Genomic DNA, 23,084 nt, shown 5'->3' on the forward strand with positions numbered 1-23,084 from the left:
AATCCGTGCTCAACAGCTCAAGGTTTAGTGCGATGGAAGAATGGTCATATATCATAACTGACCTTAGCTAGTCACATGATCATAAGTCTGTCTTTATTTTTATCTTTCTGGCTACTCAGTGGAGCATCCATGCAATTAAGCGTTGCAAAAACAGTCCAGAAGGAGATAGAGTCGACCTGCTATAAAAAGCGAACGCGAGATCATTTGAGCTCACAGTCCTCTCGCTCCTCTCCTCAGCCACCCTCTCCGACAATGTCATCACCTCCTCTCGTTCCCCTCTTTCTCTTCTTCGGCTTCATCTTAGCCTCCTCGGCCATGGCCACGGACAAACCAGCTCCGGTCGTATTCCCCATCAAGAAAGATGCCTCCACCAACCAGTACTACACCACCCTCCGGGTCGGGACTCCCCCCACGTCCATGAACGCGGTCCTCAACCTCGTGGGCCGGTTCACCTGGCTCGACTGCGATGGTTACGGATCCTCCTCCTATCACCCCATCCATTGTGAGTCCTCTAGGTGCGAGGCTGCCGGCAGAGGGGGCTGCACCTTCTGCTTCGGCCCCGCCAGGCCTAGCTGCACCAACGACTCATGCCTCATCTATGTGGCGACCCCGTTCGTGGAGGAGATGACGTCCTCCGTACTCGGCGAGGACGTCCTGGTCTTGCACTCCACGAAAAAGATCAAGCACACGTCCAGGAGCAAATTTGTAAGTCGAATAGTTTCTTTCTTTTACCTTTTCTTCTTCAAAGGAGAGAGGAATAGTGAATACTGCATGCTCGAGGAGGAACGTCTTGACATGTCATTCAGTAAGATCAATCGACATTTCGGTAAGCCTAACGGTGATGGGACTGATTCTTTGATATATATATATGATCAAATTGATTTTTAATAGAATTAAAATCATTTTTGTTTGAAATGAAGTAAGAGCATAAATAATATTTTTTGGTATAAAAGCAATTTACATCCCATGTTTCAACATAAAGACGCCGCTTTTCACCTCGTGTCTAACAACGTTCGAAGCAAAAGGAGGAAAAGTGCCAAAGAAATACTAAGCATATTGCATTATCCAATTCAGTCATAAATATTTCAATTGAACTAATTTAATTCTATTTTTTTTATATTAATACCAATTCAGTCTATCTGATCAATTTAGGCAGAAAATTGTTGATATGAACGTCAACCATCTTATGTGGCAAGACAGGCGTTGATGTTGATATTTTTAAATAATTTTTTTGTTTTGTCATTTCCTTTTCTTTTTGCTAATGGTCGGTCACCACATGCCATGGTTCACAAGGACTGGCCTCATTGGGTTGTGCCTAGGATAGGGTGAGCATTGACGAGGCCCCCCTTGCTAGATCTAGTGAGGTGAGGTTTGATATAGCTAGTATAAGTACCTAGAGGGGGGTGAATAGGTATATAAAGGATTTTTCTCGATAATTGCACAATACTAGATAGTTGATAAATTTGAGACAAACAATAATCAAAGTAAGACTAAGAGAAGAGAAAATTGAACATGCGGTTTATAGTGGTTCGGCTTATTTCAAGCCTACGTCCACTCTTCTGCACTGACAGCCTATTGGTTGGATTCCACTATGAACAAAGAGATGTTACAACGTTGTTCTCCCTTGATTTCTCGGTGTAGATGATCTACCACACTCGCTCAAGGTATCACTAAGTATAGACACTCTTTGTGTATACAATTTCGCTCAAAATGTATCGACTAATAATCAAGGTGCTTTAGACTCTGGAATTTCTCTATCGATCATGCACTAAAGCAACTAGAACGTCTTCCTTTTATACTCCTTTATGTCATCATACCCGTTGGCACTTACCAAAGGAATTCCTCCAATCTACCCGTTGGACGGAATCAATCAAGAAGATCATTCGAGCTATTAAAGGAACTTGACGATAGCCCATCAATCCTGTTCGCCCATACAACCAGGATCTTAGTTTCCAAGAATAGAACCTTCCAAGAATATTTCGTCAACCATCGGATCTTCAAACGATCTTGATTTCGAATAAAGGAATCCGTTATATTTATCCAGCCAAGAGATCTTCTCCAGAGGATAGGACTAAATCCTCAACCAAATACTTCGGCTTTGGATTGCCTTTGTCACGGATTAGAAAAGCGTGTGAATGAGAATAGTCTTGAGTCTTGAGCCTTGAGTGCTGAGTCGGTGATCGAAAGTCTTCGGACTCTAAACGAAGGTCTGTATTTATCTAGACTAGACGATAGAAACGTTTTGTTAGCTTCAAAATATTCGGAAAGATTTCTCCAACAATCTCCCCTTTTTTATGGTGACAAAACTTTCCTGTAGATTTGAACAATTTTGACCTGCAAAACATTACTCAAGCAATATGGCTATCTCATAAAGATTAATAAATCAACCAGACTCTGCATCCACAGAAAATTAGTTAGTCTTTCATGAGTAAGACCATACAACAACACTTGATATAAATGCAAATAATCAAACATCAAAATCCACACACAAGTCAGTCAAATTCAAGTTCACACCCAAGTCATACTCAAATATTCAAACACACAAAAGAAATTTAAAGTCAAAGTTTAAAGAGTTTAAAGAGTTCAAATTGCAATTCTCCCCCTTTTTGTCATCATTAAAAAGGTGAGAAAAGAGTCAAGTCTGCTTGGGAACGCGCACAATCTGGAAATCTCCCATCGACTGGACAATGCCTTCCAGCCTCTTCAAGTCTTCCCGTAGATGAGCCACCTCTTCTCCTTTGGCATTATCTTGAATTTGAAGAGCGAGGTCTTTCATTTGATCTGCCAGGGTAACAGAAGATGCTTGTCCAGCATTCTTCAGGACTTGAAGTTCACTGTCCAGAGCATAGATTTGACCCTGCATTTCCAGAAGAACATCAAGGATACGACGAAAATCTGCTGTATTGTCCGTCTGTGTGCTCGCATTTGCTCTTTCGGATGGAGTGAAGGCAGACGATGGAACTTCGGTGTAATTGAGCAGATTTGGTGTTGACGTATCATGTCCTTCCTCAGGCATTTGAGAAGCCTGAAAATCTTCTGGATTTGCTGGTGAGAGACTCACACCTTCACTGTTGACAACATGTGGTGTAGTCCTTCCTTGCTCGCCATCTCCCCCTGTCTCTAGGACCTCAATTGGGGAAGAGTGATGGTCATGCTCTTCAGCGTCTTGATTCCCTTTCTCTGCGGCTTCATCTGCAGACTTTTCTTTTACTGCTTCTCTGTTCTTTGCTTGTCTCTCTTCTTCTCTCTGTTCTTTTTCCTCTGCTTCTTTTCCTTTCTTCTGTCGTTTTGTTGATTCGGTGTACGTAACGTCCGGTCCTTTTCAATGCGAGAGATAGTGAGATCTTCCTCTTCATCTTCATCCTCCAAGATAAGAGTTCTTATCTTTTTGGATGGAGCACCCATGGGCTCCTTCCCTTTTCTCTTTGATGCGAAGATCTTTGGAGTCTTCACTTTGAACTTCTCCATTGCCTTATTAAGCTCTTTCAAACGCATTTTTGTCAGCATTTTCAAACCCACCACCATTTTGTCGCATGGTCGAACACAAAGAGTATGTGGAGGTTCAATGTTCAAGTGTCTGAAGATCTTGGTCACAAGATCTGGATAAGGCAATTGGCCCTTGTCCTTCACCATTGCTCTGTACATGTGAAAGAGAATGGTGTGAGGGAGAGAGAACTTCTTTCCTGAATTGATCGCGTACATCAATTTCGCCTCGGAGTTAGACACGTCAGTCTTGGATGTAGACTTTGGCCTGATACAGTTGATCACAATTTTGTGAAGCAAGATGTTGATGGCATGCATTCTTGAGTAGGTAACTCTTCCTTCGTACTCCTGTCTTTGACAAGTTCCAAAGTGTGGTACGAGCGATTGAAACCTTGATTGGTTTATATCGTCCTATTTCAACTCCAATTATGTACGCCAACATGTCCACATCTACCTCATAGACTTGGTCTCGAACACTGAAGGATATTCTATTCGCATCTAAAAAGCTAAGATTCGAATAGAAGTATGCTGTCAATTGCGCATAACCGTCTGTGGTATCGGAGCAAAATTGCTCAAGTTGAAGTAGATTGAACTTCTCCCTTAAGTTCACATGAATGGCATCTAAGAAATCGAAATCAAGACTCCTAGGGTTTATCACCTCTCGTTTCAACAGTCTGAAGAACAAATTCTCCTGTTCCTTCGATTTAAACAAATCCATCCTTTTTCCCTTCACCTTCGCAGCAACACCCATTCTAGGTTGAAATTCACTGAACATTTTATCATCATCGTTCCCGTAAGTCGGATTTAGTCCCGATACACGAGGGTCACTTGGAATGTTCGCAAGTGCTTCCTCAGCCTTTCCTTTGGGAGCAATTCCCAAATCCTCCATTCGTCGCAAAAATATATACTCATTTCCATAATTCTTATCTTTAAGGAAATCATCTATATAGTTCAATGGAGTCCCAATGCTCTTCAACGCACGATAGAGCTTGTAAATAAAAGAGGGTTTTGGACTCTTACGTGGTCTCGCGTCCTCGATTATTTCTTCCTTCGGTTGTTGACCCGCACCTTGTGGGGTAGATGATGAAGAGTGACGTGGTGGAGAGTGAATCGGGCTGTTCCGACTCGATAAATCTTCCTCTTCGGTGAGATCGAAATGGGTAGGCCCCTCCCTCATTCTCTGTGGTCCCCTGTTCGCGATTCTTGAAGACTTTCTCGAAGAAGACATCCTTCCTTGTCGTTGAAAGATTCCTTTACTCGCTTTCCCAAGAAAAGATGACAACTTTCTCGAAGATATACACGAAGTAGAGACAGGATTGGGAGGAGAATGCCTTTTTAGGGTTTTGAAGTTTAAGCGAGGAAAACTGTATATATATATAACTCAGTTTAAAAAGGAAAAACCAATTGGCACAAAGGAAAATGAACAGACGCCTCTTTTTAAAATCGATAACTGCCAAATAGGAGTTAATCTTTTTGAAAAGACAAGATTCAGTTTTTCACGGAAATTATAAATTAACGAACTAATGATCGTACCTTTTCGAGATTGAATATAATAACAACTTACAGTCTATAGCCATGAATGTCTCGAGTCTCGAGGGTTGGAGAGTCTCTAGACTTTAACTTCCTCAAGCTTCAAAATGTTGAGTCCGGAACGGATAAAATCGAATTGATTTTCTCCAAAGGCTTTGTGAATATATCCGCTAGTTGATTTTTGAATCAACAAATTGAATCGAGATTTCTCCATTTTGAACATGATCTCTAATGAAATGATGTCGAATCTCTATATGCTTTGCTCTTGAGTGAAGGATTTGATTTTTAGTGAGATTGATTGCGTTGGTGTTGTCACATCTAATCTCTGTGCATGAGTCTTCAATTCCAAAGTCTTGTAGCTGTTGTTTTATCCATAGAATTTGTGAACAGCAACTTCCAAGAGCTACATACTCGCTTCGTTGTTGAGAGAGCCACGGTGCTTTGTTTCCTTGAAAACCAAGACACCGTCCTGCTTCCAAGCAAGCGGCAAGTTCCCGAAGTGCTCTTTCTATCAACTCGCAACCGGCCAGATCTGCGTCGAATATCCCGGAAGATTAAAGTCTCCCTTCTTAGGATACCAAAGACCGATGCTTGAAGATGAAGCAACGTATTTAATAATACGTTTCGCAGCACTGAGATGGGATTCTCTAGGATCTGATTGAAACCTAGCACATATGAAAACAGTCAACAAAATGTCAGGTCTCGAAGCAGTAAGATAAAGAAGTGAACCAATGATGCTCCTGTACAGCTTTTGATCAACTTTCTTCCCTTCTTCATCTTTGTCTATCTTCAAAGAACTTGACATCGGTATGTCGGTCTTTTTGCACTTTTCCAGTCCAAACTTTTTGACAAGATCATTAGCATATTTTTCTTGATAAATAAAAGTTCCTTCCTTCAATTGTTTTACTTGAAGACCAAGAAAGAATGTTAACTCTCCAATCATACTCATTTCAAACTCGTCTTGCATAGATTTAGAAAATTTCTTGCACATACTTTCATTAGATGATCCAAAAATAATATCATCCACATATATTTGAACAAGTAAAAAACTTTTGTTTTCCTTTTTGATAAATAAAGTAGTATCTACTTTACCTTTGACAAAACCATTATGTATTAAGAACTTACTTAGTCTGTCGTACCAAGCTCGAGGTGCTTGCTTTAAACCATACAAGGCCTTTTTCAGTCTAAAGACTGAGTCTGGTTTCTTTGGGTCTTCAAACCTTGGTGGTTGTTCCATATAAACTTCCTCATGGATAAATCCATTTAGGAAGGCACTTTTGACGTCCATTTGGAATAACCTGAAATTTTTATAACAAGCAAACGCAAGTAATAGTCGAATAGCTTCTAACCTTGCTATTGGTGCGTAAGTCTCATCATAGTCTATTCCTTCTTCTTGCGTATATCCCTTGGCCACGAGTCTTGCTTTGTTTCGTACGACTCTTCCTTTCTCATTCATCTTGTTCCTGAACACCCATTTAGCTCCAATAACGGTTTTACCTTTTGGTTTAGATGTCAATTCCCGGACATCATTAATGTTGAACTGCCCGAGCTCTTCTTGCATAGCTTCAATCCAGCTTTCATCGAGATAAAGCTTCTTCTATGCTCTTTGGTTCAATTTCAGAAATGAGAGCCACAAAGCACTAGACTCTTCACGCCTTTTGGATCTGGTGCGAATTCCTTCATTAATTTCGCCGATAATGAGATCTTTGGGATGACCGGACTTATGCTTCCGATTCTTGGTTGATTTGTCGGTTGATGATCTCTTTATTTATTTGAATCTTCACGAACAGCTTGATCTTTGGTCTTCCAGTCGAGATTCTTCTTGAGTTGTAAGCTTTGGAGGGTGCAGGAGCGAGTTCGGACTCTTCATGATGAGTCATTTGGATTCATCTTGCGTAGAGTCTTGAAATTTGACATTAATTGACTCCTCCACGGATCGGCTCTTCTTGTTATAGACTCTGTAGGCTTTGCTTGATGTAGAATATCCAAGGAAGATGCCTTCATATGATCTTTCTTCAAACTTACCAACTCGATCTTTTGCATTTTTCAATATAAAGCATTTGCAGCCGAATACATGAAAGTATGAAACAATAGGCTTCTTATCTTTGAATAACTCATAAGGGGTTTTCTCTATAATAGGTCTTAAGAAGACTCTATTGATGATATAGCATGCTGTTGAAACAGCTTCAGCCCAAAATCGTGAAGAAATCTTACTTTCAATTAAAAGAGTTTTAGCCATTTCTTGAAAAGATCTATTCTTTCTTTCCACAACTCCATTTTGCTGAGGAGTATATGGAGAGGAGAACACATGCTTAAAGCCGATTCATCACAAAATTTTGTAAAATCTTGATTTTCAAATTCACCTCCATGATCTGTTCTTATACTTGAGATAACACATCCTTTTTCATTTTGAACCTTTTTAGCAAATTTTTCAAAATACGAGAAGGTTTCGGACTTACTTGCAAGGAAATATACCCAAGTAAAGCGGGAGTAATCGTCCACAATTACTAGGCAATACTTCTTACCTCCAATGCTCTGGGTTCTAGTTGGTCCGAAGATATCCATATGCAGCAACTGTAGTACATGATTAATAGAGACATGATTTATTGGCTTAAATGAATTTCTTACCTGCTTTCCCAGAATACATGGAGTGCATGGATCAGTCTTTTGGTATGGTAATTTGGGTAGACCTCGAACAAGCTGCTTTGATGAGATTTTGGCTAATTGCTTCATGTTGACATTGAGATAGCTAGTATAATCACCTAGAGGGGGTGAATAGGTGCACAAACAAATTTTCGAGATACGGAAGCGATTTTAGGCAATCGATAGAAAGGAAAATACGATCAAGGTAAAGTAAAGGATAGGGAAGAGAGAAATGAACACAAGATTTATAGTGGTTCGGCTTATTCCAAGCATACGTCCACTCTTCCGCTGACAACCCACCGGCTGGATTTCACTATGAACAAAGAGAAGTTACAGACAGCTTTTCCTTGATTCCACAGTGTAGATGTTCTACTACAGTTCCTCAAGGTTTCTCACGAATATAGACTCTCTTTTGTTTACACGATTATGCTCAACAAATGAATTGACTAGAAACAAGGAGCTTCAGACTTTGGAATTCTTCTCTCGTACACCTTCTCGAACAACTAGAACGTCTTCCTTATATACTCCTTCATGCCATCATACCCGTTGGCACTTACCAAAGGAATTCCTCCAATCTACCTGTTGGACGGAATCAATTAGGAAGATCATTCGAGCTATTAAAGGAACATGTCGATAGCCCATCAATCCTGTTTGCCCATATAATCAGAATCTCGGTTTCCATAAGTAGAACCTTCCAAATAAACTTTGCAAATCATCGGATTCTTAATATTCGAATCAATTGTGATCAAATAAAGAATTCCGTTATGTCATATACAGCCAAGAGATCTTCTCCAGTTGATAAGGCCACATCCTTAATGAAACATCCAGTTTTGGATAGCCTTTCTTCAACGGATTAGAGACTGTCAATGAGGATAGACTTTGAGTCTTGAGTCTGGCTATCCGGAGGTCTTCAAACTTTAAATAGTAGAGTTTGCAATCCTTCAGACTAGACTGATGGAAACATTTTGTCAACTTCAAAAACACTTCAAGAGGAATTTCTCCAACAATCTTCCCCTTTTTGATGGTGACAAAACTTTCCTACAGATTTGGAAAACTTTGACCTGCAAAACATTTCTCAAGCACATATGCATATCTTATAGATTAAAATGGCTAAATGAATAACACTAGAATCTGCAACCACAGAAAATAGGTTAGTCCAGTATGCAGTAAACCCATCCATAAGACATCAATAGTAGTTAATAATAAGCAGTCAAATCCAAATCCCAAATTTAGTCCACATCCGGACACAAGTTAAGTCAAAAGAAACCACAAACCAAACAAGCCAAAAGTTTAAGTTCAAAGTTTTTCAAGTTGCGACTAAATTCTCCCCCTTTTTGTCAGCATAAAAAGATTGAGATGAAAATGAAGTCAAGGATTCTTGGGAATACGAACAAGCTGAAAATCTCCCATCAACTGAACGATGCCTTCCAGCCTTTTAAAGTCTTCCTTCAGCTGAGTAACATCCTCACCCTTAGCATTAGCTTGAATCTGAAGAGAAAGGGCTTGGATTTGATCATTTAATGAACCCGAAGAGACTTGTCCGCGTGCAAGTTCTGAACTTCACATCCCAATGCATATATCTGACCTTGCATTTCCAAGAGAATATCCATCACTCTGCAAAAGTCTGTTGAATTTTCGGTCTGCGTACTAGCATTAGCACGATCTGATGGAGTAAATGCAGACGATGGTAGATAAGCATAATCACGCAGATTTGGCGAAGAAACCTCATGACCTTCCTCGGGGGCGAGAGGCAAAAACCTCCTCGGATCTGCTGGGGTCGACTGACTCCCTCACTGGTTGCAGGATTTGAGGTCATTCCTCTTTTCTCTTGGTCTCCCCTGTGTCTATGCCTTCAGGTGGAGAGCGCTCCTCATGTTCTCCTTCTTCTTGATCTCTTTGCTCTTCTTCTTTTTTTTCAACTCTCTCTTGCTCAGCATCTCTTTCTTCTTCTTCTTCTTCTTCTTCTTCTTCTTCTTCTTCTCTTTCCTCTGTTTCTTTTTCCTCTGCCTCTTTCTCTGCTCTTTCTTCTGTCTACTGTTCTGTCTCTTTCTCTGGAACAGATTGACTGAGATTCTTCAAAGCAGAGATAGTGATGTTATCCTCATCATCTTCATCCTCAACGAGGAGAGCTCTTTTTCTCTTGGATGGAGCATCCATGGGCTCCTTCCCTTTCCTTTTCCGAGAAGATAATTGATGAGATTTTTGACTGGAGTCTTCTCCTTAAATTTCTCCAATGCCTTGCTTAGTTCCTTCAGACGCATCTTGGTCACCATTTTCAGTCCTACCACCTTATGATCGCACGATCGAGCACAAAGAATTTGCGGAGGCTGAATGTTCAGATGTCTGAATAACTTTGTTACAAGACCTGGATAAGGAAGTTGTCTTCTATCCTTCATCACAGCTCTATACATATGGAACATAACAGTGTGAGGAAGTAAAAACCTTTTCCCAGTGATGATGGCATACATTAGCTTTGCCTCTGAACTTGAGACATCAGTCTTGGAAGTTGATTTCGGTCTAAGGCAATTAATTACAATTTTGTGTAGCAAGATGTTAAATGCACTCATCCTTGAATAGGAAATCTTTCCCTCTTTTTTCCTGTCTTTAACAAGTTCCAGAGTAGTACGAGCAATAGAAACTTTGATCCGTTGATACCTTCCTCTCTCAACTCCTAACACATCTGCCAAAGATATCCATATCCACAACAAAGTCTTGATCTTTGACACTGAAGGAGAATCTGTTCGCATCCAAGAAACTAAGATTTGAATAGAAATATGCGAGATAGTTGAGGATAGGCCTCACAGCCCAGAGTCAGAGCAGAATTTCTCAAGTTGAAGATGACCAAACTTTTCCCTTAAGTTCACATTTACAGCATCCCGAAAGTCAAAATCTACACTCCTAGGGTTTATCACCCCACGCTTCAGCAATTTTGAGTATAGATCCATCTGTTCCTTTGATCTAAACAACTCTCCCCTTTTTCCTCGATTTTCCGCCGCAATTCCCATTCTTGGCTAAAATTCGCTGTATAATTTGTCATCATCATTTCCATCCATCGGATTAACTCCCCAATCATGAGGGTCACTTGGGATATTCGCAAGGGATTCTTCTGCCACACCCTTATGAGCAATTCCCAAACTTTCCATTTTTCGCAAAAAGATATATTCATTTCCATATCCTTTGTCCTTAAGAAAATCATCCACATAGTTCAACGGAGTACCAGTCCCTTTTAAAGCACGATATAGCTTATAAATAAAAGAGGGCCTTTGAACTCTTACAGGGTTTGCATCTTCAATGATTTCTTCATTTTGATGATGATCAACATCTTGAGGACTAGATGGAGGAGAATGACGCTGCTGAGAATGTTGTGGGCTCTGCTGCTGATTTGGAGACACTTCTTCTTCAGTGAGGTCGAAGTGCGTAGGCCCCTCACTCATTCGCCGTGGTCCCCTGCTTGCGATCCTCGAAGACTTTCTTGAAGACGACATCTTTCTTAGTCTTTGAAAGATTCCTTGCTTGACTTTCCCAAGAAAGATGACAACTTTTTCGAAGATTAAACAAGAGAAGAAAATAGGAATGGAAGATTGGTGCTTTTTAGGGTTTTGGAGTTAAGCAAGGAGAAACCGATTATATATAAGGCAGTCGTAAGGAGGGAATACCAACCGTCGTAATGGCTAGTGAAAAAAAATGCCTTTTTTTTAAAAAAATAATTGCCTTTTTCGAAAAATAGTTACATCAAAATAACTTCTTTTTCTAAAGGAAACGATGCAATAATTTCGTCAATTAAAGATAGCGATTGAGATAATCAACACGGTTGATCAACGTACCTTTTCAAAATGAGATTAGAGAGAGAATAACTTACAGTTAAAGTCTTGCAGTCAAAGTCTTATAGTCTGAGTCTGAGAGTCTCTAGACTTTAACTTCTTCAAAGTTCAAAATGTTGAGTCTTAAACGGATAATTTCAAATTGATTTTTCTCCAAAGGCTTTATAAATATATCCGCCAGTTGGTTCTTTGAGTCAACAAACTGAATCGAAATTTCTCCATTTTGAACATGATCTCTAATGAAGTGATGTCGAATCTCTATATGCTTTGCTCTTAAGTGAAGAATTGGATTTTTGGTGAGATTGATTGCACTGGTGTTGTCACATTTAATCTCCGTGTATGAATCTTCAATTTCGAAATCTCTTAGCTGTTGTTTTATCCACAGAATTTGTGAACAGCAACTTCCAAGAGCTACATATTCTGCTTCTGCTGTAGAGAGAGCTACTGTACTTTGCTTTCTTGAAAACCAAGACACTGCCCTGCCTCCAAGTAGTTGACAGGTATCTGAGGTGCTCTTTCTATCAACTCTGCATCCGGCTAGGTTTGCGTCTGAATATCCAAGAAGAGTAAAGTATCCCCTTTTATGATACCAGAGACCGAAGCTTGAAGTTGATGCAATATATTTGATAATACGCTTTGCAGCAGTTAAATGTGATTCTTTAGGGTCTACTTGAAATCTGGCACAAATGCAAACACTAAACAAAATATCAGGTCTAGAAGCAGTAAGATAAAGAAGTGAACCAATGATACTCCTGTATAACTTTTGGTCGACTTTCTTTCCTCCTTCATCTTTATCTATCTTCACGGAGCTTGACATTGGTATATCGACTTTTTGCAATTGTTCAATCCAAACTTCTTCACAATATCATTAGCATATTTTTCTTGATAAATAAAAGTTCATTCCTTCAATTGTTTTACTTGAAGTCCAAGAAAGAAGGTTAACTCACCCATCATGCTCATTTCAAATTCATCCCGCATAGTCTTAGAGAATTTCTTGCACGAGACTTTCATTAGAGGATCCAAAAATAATATCATCGACATATATTTGAACAAGTAGAAAACTCTTGCTTTCTCTTTTAATGAAAAGAGTAGTGTCTACTTTATCTTTAACAAATCCATTTTCAATTAAAAACTTACTCAGTCTGTCGTACCAAGCTCGAGGAGCTTGTTTCAAGCCGTATAAAGCCTTTTTGAGTTTGAATACTGAGTCTAGTTTCTTTGGGTCTTCAAACCCAGGTGGTTGTTCCACATAGACTTCCTCTTGGATGAATCCATTTAGGAAGGCACTTTTGACATCCATTTGGAATAACCTGAAATTCTTATAACAAGCAAAAGCAAGTAATAATCGAATTGCTTCTAACCTTGCTGGTGCGTAAGTCTCGTCATAGTCTATCCCTTCTTCTTGTGTATATCCCTTGGCCACGAGTCTTGCCTTGTTTTTTATGACTTTTCCTTTCTCGTTCATCTTGTTCCTGAAAACCCATTTAGCTCCAATAACATATTTACCTTTCGGTTTAGGAGTTAATTCCCGGACATCATTAACTCGAATTGCCTCGAGCTCTTCTTGCATAGCTTCAATCCAGCTTTCATCGATAAAGCTTCTTCTATGCTTTTGGGTTCTATTTCAGAAATAAGAGCCACAAAGCACTAGACTCTTCGCGCCTTTTGGATCTTGTGCAAATTCCTTCATTGATGTCGCCAATAATAAGATCTTTGGGATGACTGGACTTTTGTTTCCAGTTGCTGGTTAATTTGTCGATTGATGGTCACTTTCTTCACTTGAATCTTCAATAGTCACTTGTTTTGGTCCTTCAAAGTCGAGCTATTTTAGACTTTGTAAAAAGTCGGAGCAGTTCGAGATTCTTCGAGATGAGTCTCGAATGGATTCATTTTGCATAGAATCCTGGAATTTAACATTCATTGATTCTTCCACTATTTGAGTCTTCTTGTTGTAGACTCTGTACGCTTTGCTTGTGGTTGAATATCCAAGGAAAATGCATTCTTCTGATTTTTCTTCAAACTTTCCAACTCGATCATTTGCATTTTCCAGTATAAAACATTTGCATGCAAATACATGAAAATATGAAACAATAGGCTTCTTTTCTTTGAATAGTTCATAGGGAGTTTTTTCCAGAATAGGCCTTAGAAAGACTCTATTTATAATGTAACATGCTGTAAAAACTGCTTCAGCCCAGAAATGTGAAGAGATGTTACTTTCAATTAAAAGAGTTCTAGCCATTTCTTGAAGAGATCTATTCTTTCTTTCCACAACTCCATTTTGCTTTGGGGTATATGGAGAGGAGAATACATGCTGAAAACCAGATTCATCACAGAATTTTGTAAAGTCATGATTTTCAAACTCACCTCCATGATCAGTTCTTATACTCGATATAACATACCCTTTTTCATTTTGAACCTTTTTAGCAAAATTTTCAAAGTGAGAGAAGGTTTCAGACTTACTTGCTAAGAAATATACCCAAGTGAATCGTGAGTAATCATCCACAATTACCAGGCAGTATTTCTTACCTCCAATGCTTTGCGTTCTGGTTGGTCCAAAAAGATCCATATGCAAAAGCTGCAGTACATAGTTAGTGGAAACTTGATTTATTGGTTTAAAGGAATTTCTTACCTGTTTTCCCAATGTACATGGTGTACATAGATCAGACTTTTGATATGATAAATTGGGTAGTCCACGAACAAGCTTCTTTGCTGAGATTTTGGCTATTTGCTTCATATTGACGTGCCCAAGCATTATGTGCCATAAGTTTGCTTCATCTTGGATTGAGATTAGATATTGTGATTCATCTGGTTTCACATCCAAGAGGTAGATATTTCTATGTCTTCGACCCATGAATGACTGAGTAGAATCTCTACTAATTCCAGAACATATTCCCTGTTGAAAGTTGATTTTGAAACCAGTATCACATAGCTGACTAATACTGAGCAAATTGTAATTGAGCCCTTCTACTAAGGAAACATTGCTGATTTTGAGATTTCCAATCTTTACAGTTCCAAATCCCACAATTTTTCCTTTACTGTTTCCTCCAAAAGAAACTTTTCCACTATTCACTTGAACAAGCTTTATGAAGTAATTTGAGTCTCCTATCATGTGTCTAGAGCATCCACTATCAAGATACCATTTTACCTTTTTCTTGATAGTGACCTGCATTTAAAAAAGAAACTCAAGCCTTCTTTGGTACCCATATTTTCTTGGGTCCATTGGTGTTAGTATGATATGCAGTTTTTGCCCATACCTTTTTAACGGGTTTCCAAATCATAGGACATTCTTTTTCAAAATGATCGCACTATTGCATTTCGAGCATCCGAGAGCATTACGACTACCTTGGTTTTACAAAGATTCTTTTAAAGTGATTTTTGTAAGCATCTCTTGTGGGTCTTTGTTTGATTCTTTCTTTCACCTTAGGAAAATCAATTAAAGGAATGGTTTCATCAGTTATTCCCAAACCAGATTTATTAAAATAAGGTCTTTGAATAGAAAGAATTTTTTCTAGTTTCTCAGATCCTATAGAAAATCTTTTGGAAATATTTGAGATATCTCTTTTTAAGAATGCATTTTCTTTTAACAAAATATCTTCACTTTCTTTAAGAGAAGAAACATTCTTGTCTAAACTTTTCACTTTTTCTTTCAAAATATTTTCCTGTTATTTTAGAGCAGAACTTTCTTTCTTGAGTTCGGAAATTCTTTTAAGAGAAGTCTTAAGACTGAAACACAATTCATCTATATATTTTGAAACCTTAATAGGGATTTTGAAGTTACTTACTTCAAATTCGCTTTCTGAGTCTGAATCCGTCTCGGAATTTGAATCTGAATCTGATTGTGCCATCAGACATATATTTGCATAATCATCATCACTTTCTTCACACTCTGTATCACTCCAGGTTTCAGCTTTAAGAGCTTTTCGGTACTTTTCAGTCTTTCCTTTCTTCTTCCTCGGGATAGGACAGTTGGGTCTGATGTGTCCCTTTTTCTTACATTCAAAGCAGATTATATCTTTGTTTGATTCATCATCCTCAACAGACTTAGTCCGTTGCTTTTGAAAGCTTTGTTTCTTTGGATTGAATCTTCTTCCTTTTCGTTCAGCTTTCGAATCTTCTTATCATGAGAGCAAGTTCCTCATCATCCATATCGTCTTGAGAATCGTAGCATCGAATCATCATTAGATTTTAACGCAATGGATTTCTTACCTTTAGGGTCTTCGTCTTCATTGATTCGTTCCACTTCATAAGACTGAAGAGTCCCAACCAACTCATCAACAGATAGAGGCATTATTCTTTGGGTCTCTCTGATTGAGGTCTTTATATGATTCCAATCCTTGGAGAGTCCACGCAGTAGCTTGTTTACTTTCATGGGATCAGAAATTGGTTGACCTTGATTTTCAAGACCGTTCACAATATCGTAAAACGACTAAACGTATCAAGTTATAGATTCTCCTGGTTTCATTTTGAAGGCTTCATATTGGCCGAGGAGAATGTTGATTCTAGTCTCTTTCACTCGATCGGTTCCTTCATAAGTAATATGTAATCTATCCCAGACTTCTTTAGTTGTAACACAAGAAGATATTCTGTTATATTCAGTAGGAGATAAAGCACAATATAAGGAATAAATTGCTTTTGCATTGAGAGCTTGTCTCTTGATTTTCTCTTCCTGAGTCATTTCGCTAGACTCAACAACATCTTTTTCTCTTTCTGAAACAAATGCAGCTTTAGGAATAATTCCTTTTTCTACAACGTCCCATTCCAGAGGATCCTTTGATCTTAGGAATGCTTTCATCTTGTTCTTCCATATGTTGTAATCATTTCCATCAAAGTAAGGAGGTTTGGTATTGCTTTGCCCTTCTACCAGCCCTGGATCCAACATACTAGCCATGGATCTTTAACTCTGAAGTAAAACACTTCAACAAAAGTGAGTACACAGGCTCTGATACCAATTGAGATAGCTAGTATAATCACCTAGAGGGGGGTGAATAGGTGCACAAACAAATTTTCGAGATATGGAAGCGATTTTAGGCAATTGATAGAAAGGAAAATACGATCAAGGTAAAGTAAAGGATAGGGAAGAGAGAAATGAACACAAGATTTATAGTGGTTCGGCTTATTCCAAGCCTACGTCCACTCTTCCGCACCGATGACCCACCGGTTGGATTTCACTATGAACAAAAGAGAAGTTACAAAGACACAGCTTTTCCTTGATTCCACAGTGTAGATGTTCTACCACACTTCCTCAAGGTTTCTCACGAATATAGACTCTCTTTTGTTTACACGATTATGCTCAACAAATGAATTGACTAGAAACAAGGAGCTTCGAGACTTTGGAATTCTTCTCTCGTACACCTTCTCGAACAACTAGAACGACTTCCTTATATACTCCTTCATGCCATCATACCCGTTGGCACTTACCAAAGGAATTCCTCCAATCTACCCATTGGACAGAATCAATTAGGAAGATCATTCGAGCTATTAAAGGAACATGTCGATAGCCCATCAATCCTGTTCGCCCATACAATTAGGATCTCGGTTTCCATAAGTAGAACCTTCCAAGTAAACTTTGCCAATCATCGGATTCTTAATATTCGAATTAATTGTGATCAAATAAAGAATTCCGTTATGTTATATCCAGCCAAGAGATCTTCTCCAGTTGATAAGGCCACATCCTTAATGAAACATCCAGTTCTTGATAGCCTTTCTTCAACGGATTAGAGACTGTCAATGAGGATAGACTTTGAGTCTTGAGTCTGGCTATCCGGAGGTCTTCAGACTTTAAATAGTAGAGTCTGCAATCCTTCAGACTAGACTGATGGAAACATTTTGTCAACTTCAAAACACTTCAAGAGGAATTTCTCCAACAGACATGACCAAGCTTTCTGTGCCATAAACTTGCTTCGTCTTGAATTGAGATTAGGCATTGCGATTCATTTGGTTTCACATTCAGAAGATAGATATTTCCATGTCTTCGACCCATGAAAGAGGCGAGTAGAGTCTTTACCGGTTCCGTAACATGTTCCTTCTTGAAAGATCTTAAAACCAAGTATCACACAATTGGCTAATGCTTTGAGAAGATTGTAATTGAGTCATTCCACTAGGGAAACATTACTTATTGTGAGATTTCCAATTTTCACGGTTCGAAATCCCACAATACTTCCTTTCTTTTGTTTCCTCCAAATGAAACTTTTCCACCATTTACTTGAACAAGCTTTATGAAGCAATTTGAGTCTCCTATCATGTGTCTTGAGCAACCACTGTCAAGATACCACTTTACCTTTTTCTTGACGGAGACCTACATTTAAAAGAGTCTCAAGCTTTCTTTGGTACCCAAATTTTCTTGGGTCCTTTGGTGTTAGTAAGATAAACAGTATTAACCAATACTTTCTTAACAGGTTTCCAAATCATAGGGCACTCTTTTTCAAAGTGATCCAGACTGTTGCACTTTGAACACCTGAGGGCATTTCGACCTACAGACTTTACAAAAACTTTCTTGAAATGATTTTTGTAAGCCTCTCTCGAGGGTCTTTCCTTAATTCTTTATTTTACTTTAGGAAAATCAATCAAGGGAATTGTTTCTGTTGTCATACCTAGACCGGACTTATTGAAGTAAGGTCTTTGAGCCTGAAAGAATTTTTCAAGTTTTTCGGACCCTATTGAAATTTTTTTTTGAAATATTTGATAAGTCAGTTTTTAAAAGGGCATTTTCTTTCAAAAGATTATCTTCATTTTCTTTAAGAGTGGAAACATTCAAGTCTAAACTTTTAACTCTTTCTTCTAAAACGTTTTCCTTTTGTTTTAGAGCTGAGTTTTCCTTTTTAAGTTCGGAAATTCTTTTGAGAGAAGTCTTAAGACTAAAACACAGTTCATCAATGTATTTAGAAACTTTGATAGGAATTTTAAAATTACTTGCCTCGAATTCACTGTCTAAGTTTGATCCAGAATCTGAGTCTGATTGTGCCATCAGACATAGGTTGGCATATTCATTATCACTTTCTTCACACTCGTATCACCGGGTTTCGGCTTTGAGAGCTTTTCGAAACTTTTCAGCTTTTCCTCTCTTCTTCTTCGAAGAGGACAGTTGGGTCCGATGTGTCCCTTTTTCTTACATTCAAAGCAAACTACATCTTTGTTTGGTTCCTCATCATCACGAGACTTGGTCGCTGTCTTTGAAAACTTTGTTTCTTTGAGTTGAACCTTCTTCATTTTCTATTCAGTTTTCTGAATTTTCTTATCATGAGAGCAAGCTCCTCATCGTCCATATCACCTTCAGAATCTGTATCATCAGAATCATCATTTGATTTTAATGCAATGGATTTCTTACCTTTTGGATCTTCGTATTCATTAATTCGTTCCACTTCATAAGACTGAAGAGTTCCAATAAGCTCGTCAACAGATAGTGGCATAATTCTTTGCGTCTCTCTTATTGAAGTCTTTATGTGATTCCAATCCTTGGAGAGTCCACGCAGTAGCTTGTTTACCTTCATGGGATCAGAAATTGTTTGTCCTTGATTCTCAAGACCATTGACAATATCTGTAAAACGACTAAACATGTCAGTTATAGATTCTCCTGGTTTCATTTTGAAGGCTTCATATTGACCGAGGAGAATGTTAATTATGGTTTCCTTCACTCGATTTGTTCCTTCATAGGTGATACGTAATCTGTCCCAAACTTCTTTTGCTGTAACACAAGAAGATACTCTGTTATATTCAGTTGGTGACAAAGCACAATATAAAGAGTAAATTGCTTTTGCATCGAGTGCTTGTCTCTTGATTATCTCTTCCTGAGTCATTCCGCTGGTCTCAACAGTTTCTTTCCCTCTTTCAGAGACTGATGCAGATGTAGGAGTAATTCCTTTTTCTACAACGTCCCATTCCAGAGGATCCTTTGATCGTAGGAAAGCTTTCATCTCGTTCTTCCAGATGTTGTAATCCTTTCCATCAAAGTAGGGTGGTCTGGTATTGCTTTGCCCTTCTATCAGCCTTGGTGCTAGCATACTAGCCATGGATCTTTTACTCTGAAGTAAAACACTTCAAATAAAGTGAGTACACGGGCTCTGATACCAATTGATATAGCTAGTATAAGTACCTAGAGGGGGGTGAATAGGTATATAAAGGATTTTTCTCGATAATTGCACAATACTAGATAGTTGATAGATTTGAGACAAATAATAATCAAAGTAAGACTAAGAGAAGAGAAAATTGAACACGTGGTTTATAGTGGTTCGGCTTATTTCAAGCCTACGTCCACTCTTCTGCACTGACAACCTATTGGCTGGATTCCACTATGAATAAAGAGATGTTACAGCGTTGTTCTCCCTTGATTTCTCGATGTAGATGATCTACCATACTCGCTCAAGGTATCACTAAGTATAGACACTCTTTGTGTATACAATTTCGCTCAAAATGTATCGACTAATAATCAAGGTGCTTCATACTCTGGAATTTCTCTATCGATCATGCACTAAAGCAACTAGAACGTCTTCCTTTTATACTCCTTTATGCCATCATACCCGTTGGCACTTACCAAAGAAATTCCTCCAATCTACCCGTTGGACGGAATCAATCAAGAAGATCATTCGAGCTATTAAAGGAACCTGACGATAGCCCATCAATCATGTTCGCCCATACAACCAGGATCTTGGTTTCCAAGAATTAGGGGTGAGCATGGTCCGGGTTGGTCTGGGCCACCCCCTAACCCTAGGACCAACCCGTACAGTATCGGTCCTCAATTTTTAGGACCGAGGACCAACCCTATTGCGCCTGGGACCAAGGACCGGACCGACCCAATGGGTTCGGTCTGGTTCCAGGGTCAACCCGGGACCGATCGATAATTTTTTTCGTCTCATTTTTTATACTCCCTAAAAAAGCAAACCTACAAATTCAAATTACACATCCATCGACAATGCAACATTGTGCAACTAAACTATAAATACCAATATATATTTAGCAAATTTAAGATGACACAATAATAGAAATTTCGTACCTGCTAACCACTCATCGAAATATGGAACAAGAGGGAATGTTCTTGTAATCATCTATCTTTAATATTCATAACACCATATGCAAAAACGTTTTCCTGCATTTGATCATGTGAGTCCATTCAACCAAAAAATGAGCTTCACACCACTTGACTAGCAAATCACTGTAGCAACTGCAGTACTACTTTACTCTTCAAAAACTTCTACCATTTAACACAAATTGAAAAGCAAAGTGCAACTGAAATTCATTAGTAAAATACAATTAATTCATAAAAAGTTCAAAATACTTAATATAAACCATGAATATATAACTTCACATCTTGTTAATTCACTTGAACTTCTAAACACTGAAAACAAAACAAACGACACTTAATTAATATTCAACAAAAGTTTTAAATTGAAATTACTATTAGTGCTATTGATAGAACATCTGAATATAATATAATATAACATACATTTTACTTAGGTTTGAATATATAAAATAATTATAAATAATATAATATAATATACAGGGTTGGTCCAGGGTTGGACCGACCCAAAACTCTTAGGACCGAGGACCAACCCGCACAGTGTTGGTCCTGGAATTTCAGGACCAAGGACCGACCCAGTCCCCTTGGGAACCGAACCAGGACCAGCAGGGTTGGGCCGGTCCAGGGTCGGTCCAGGGTCGACCCTAGACCGCTGCTCACCCCTACCAAGAATAGAACCTTCCAAGAATATTTCGTCGACCATCGGATCTTCAAACGATCTTGATTACGAATAAAAGAATCTATTATATTTATCCAGCCAAGAGATCTTCTCCAGAGGATAGGACTAAATCCTCAACCAAATACTTCGGTTCTGGATTAGAAAAACTGTCAATGAGAATAGTCTTGAGTCTTGAGCCTTGAGTGCTGAGTCTGGTGATCTGAAAGTCTTCAGACTCTAAACAGAAGGTCTGTATTTATCTAGACTAGACTGATATAAACGTTTTGTCAGCTTCAAAATATTCTGGAAAGATTTCTCCAACAAGGTTAATCCTCACGTAGATATATCTATGTTAGTGTCGGTTATATCACATAAGATTACGTTCATGTCAACAATTCTCGACCTAAATTGGTTAGATGAGTTGAATTGATACTAATGTGAAAATGTTTATGATTGAGTTGGTATTTGTGCAATAGTTTTGAGGCTTTTTTAATACTTTTCCAGGAGAAAAAGTATAAGAAAATACAGAAATCAGAGGACAAAAAATGGTGCTATTTCTACCAAACCTCATCGTGCTACTAAAATTGATAATTTATTATGGTGTGCGATATCAGAATTTGTAATTCATATTAATTCATGCCAACTCGATCAAACATATATTTACTACTTAACATGTGAGGTGATTGAATCATTGAATTTAATTGAGATAAGAAGGTGACAACTCGTATAAACAAGTGGACTATTTCGAGCCGAACCGCAGGACTTAAAAAAAAAAAGAACTGATAAAAATAATTCAGAGGAAAATAATAATAATTTTTTTCCCTTCTTCTTCTAGCAACAATTTACTTTCTCTTGCGTGGACTCGTACTGGACGACGGGACTCGCGAACTCCGCCAAAGGCATCGTCGCGCTCATGAGCAACCCCAACTCACTGTCCAGCGGGCTCTCCACGCAGCTCAACCTCCCCGCGTATTCGCTCTCTGCCTCCCTTCCTCCTCCTCCAGATCCCGCCGCGGCGACCTCTACGCCGGTGGTGGCCCATACATGCGGCCTCCGAACAAGCACGACCTCACGAAGTCGCTCCTCCGCACTCGGCTCCTCGTCAGACCCAGTAGCATCGCCGCTGTCTCCAACGAAGGCGATGAGTACTTCATCAACGTAACTGCCATCAAAATTGACTCCGCTCCGATCACCTTCAACTCCTCGATCCTCGCGATCGACAAGGACGGCGCCGGGGGTACTAAATTCGGCACTCTTACTCCGTACTCTCGTGCTTTGTACACGTTCCTTCACTCGGCCATCTTCAATCCTCTGGTGGAGGAATTCACGAAGAAGGCGACGGACAGGAAGATCAAGAAGGCGACCCCAGTCTCCCCGTTCGGGGCTTGCTTTGATGCGAGGACAGTGAGGAGTGGGGTGGCCAGCCCGGACGTGCCCGCGATCGTGCTGGTGCTCCGGGGCGACGCACAGTGGAGAATCGAAGGGGCGAACTCGATGGTGAGGGTGAGCAAGGACATGATGTGCCTGGGGTTTCTGGACGGAGGATCGGGAGTGGGCACCACCATCGAGATCGGGGGTCACCAGATGGAGGACAATCTGTTGGAGTTCGCCATGGGATCGTCGACATTCGGGTTCAGCAACTCGCTTCTCCTTCGGAACTCCAGTTGCTCCCATCTTTGAGCTGTTGATCTGAAGATGATAAGGTCGCCTGGTGTTTTGACATTAATAAAGAACATGTCTTATGTATGTTGTAGCGATGGAGCTCTTTCCAAAGGACATCGAGCACCATCTTCGTTTCAATTTCAAACAATGAATCAGAAGAAGAAAACTAAGGGAGCATCAACTCTCTTATTAAATCAGATAAATTGTCATGAAATCAGAATTATGTACACAAGTTATTTCGGATTTGTTTGTTTTGCAAAAAAATTATGGTCAATTT

At 39.2% G+C, this 23,084-nt stretch overlaps 1 protein-coding gene across 1 annotated transcript; it reads left to right on the top strand.

Annotated features, from left to right (window-relative positions):
* The first annotated feature begins 252 nt into the window (after nt 1-252).
* On the top strand, nt 253-22,825 carry LOC104417397 (probable aspartic proteinase GIP2). The gene is made up of 2 exons (XM_039300061.1): nt 253-705; nt 22,085-22,825. Exons 1-2 carry the CDS (start codon nt 253-255, stop codon nt 22,823-22,825), a joined length of 1,194 nt encoding a protein of 397 aa, XP_039155995.1.
* The last annotated feature ends 259 nt before the right edge of the window (nt 22,826-23,084 follow it).

This window comes from Eucalyptus grandis, chromosome 8 (assembly GCF_016545825.1).
Source record: "Eucalyptus grandis isolate ANBG69807.140 chromosome 8, ASM1654582v1, whole genome shotgun sequence".
NCBI classification, from domain to species: domain Eukaryota; kingdom Viridiplantae; phylum Streptophyta; class Magnoliopsida; order Myrtales; family Myrtaceae; genus Eucalyptus; species Eucalyptus grandis.

Coding starts and splice junctions, on each gene's coding strand:
- LOC104417397 (XM_039300061.1), top strand. CDS start 253: ATGTCATCACCTCCTCTCGTTCCCCTCTTTCTCTTCTTCGGCTTCATC. Junction 706..22,084: donor ACACGTCCAGGAGCAAATTT/GTAAGTCGAATA, acceptor CTCACTGTCCAG/CGGGCTCTCCACGCAGCTCA.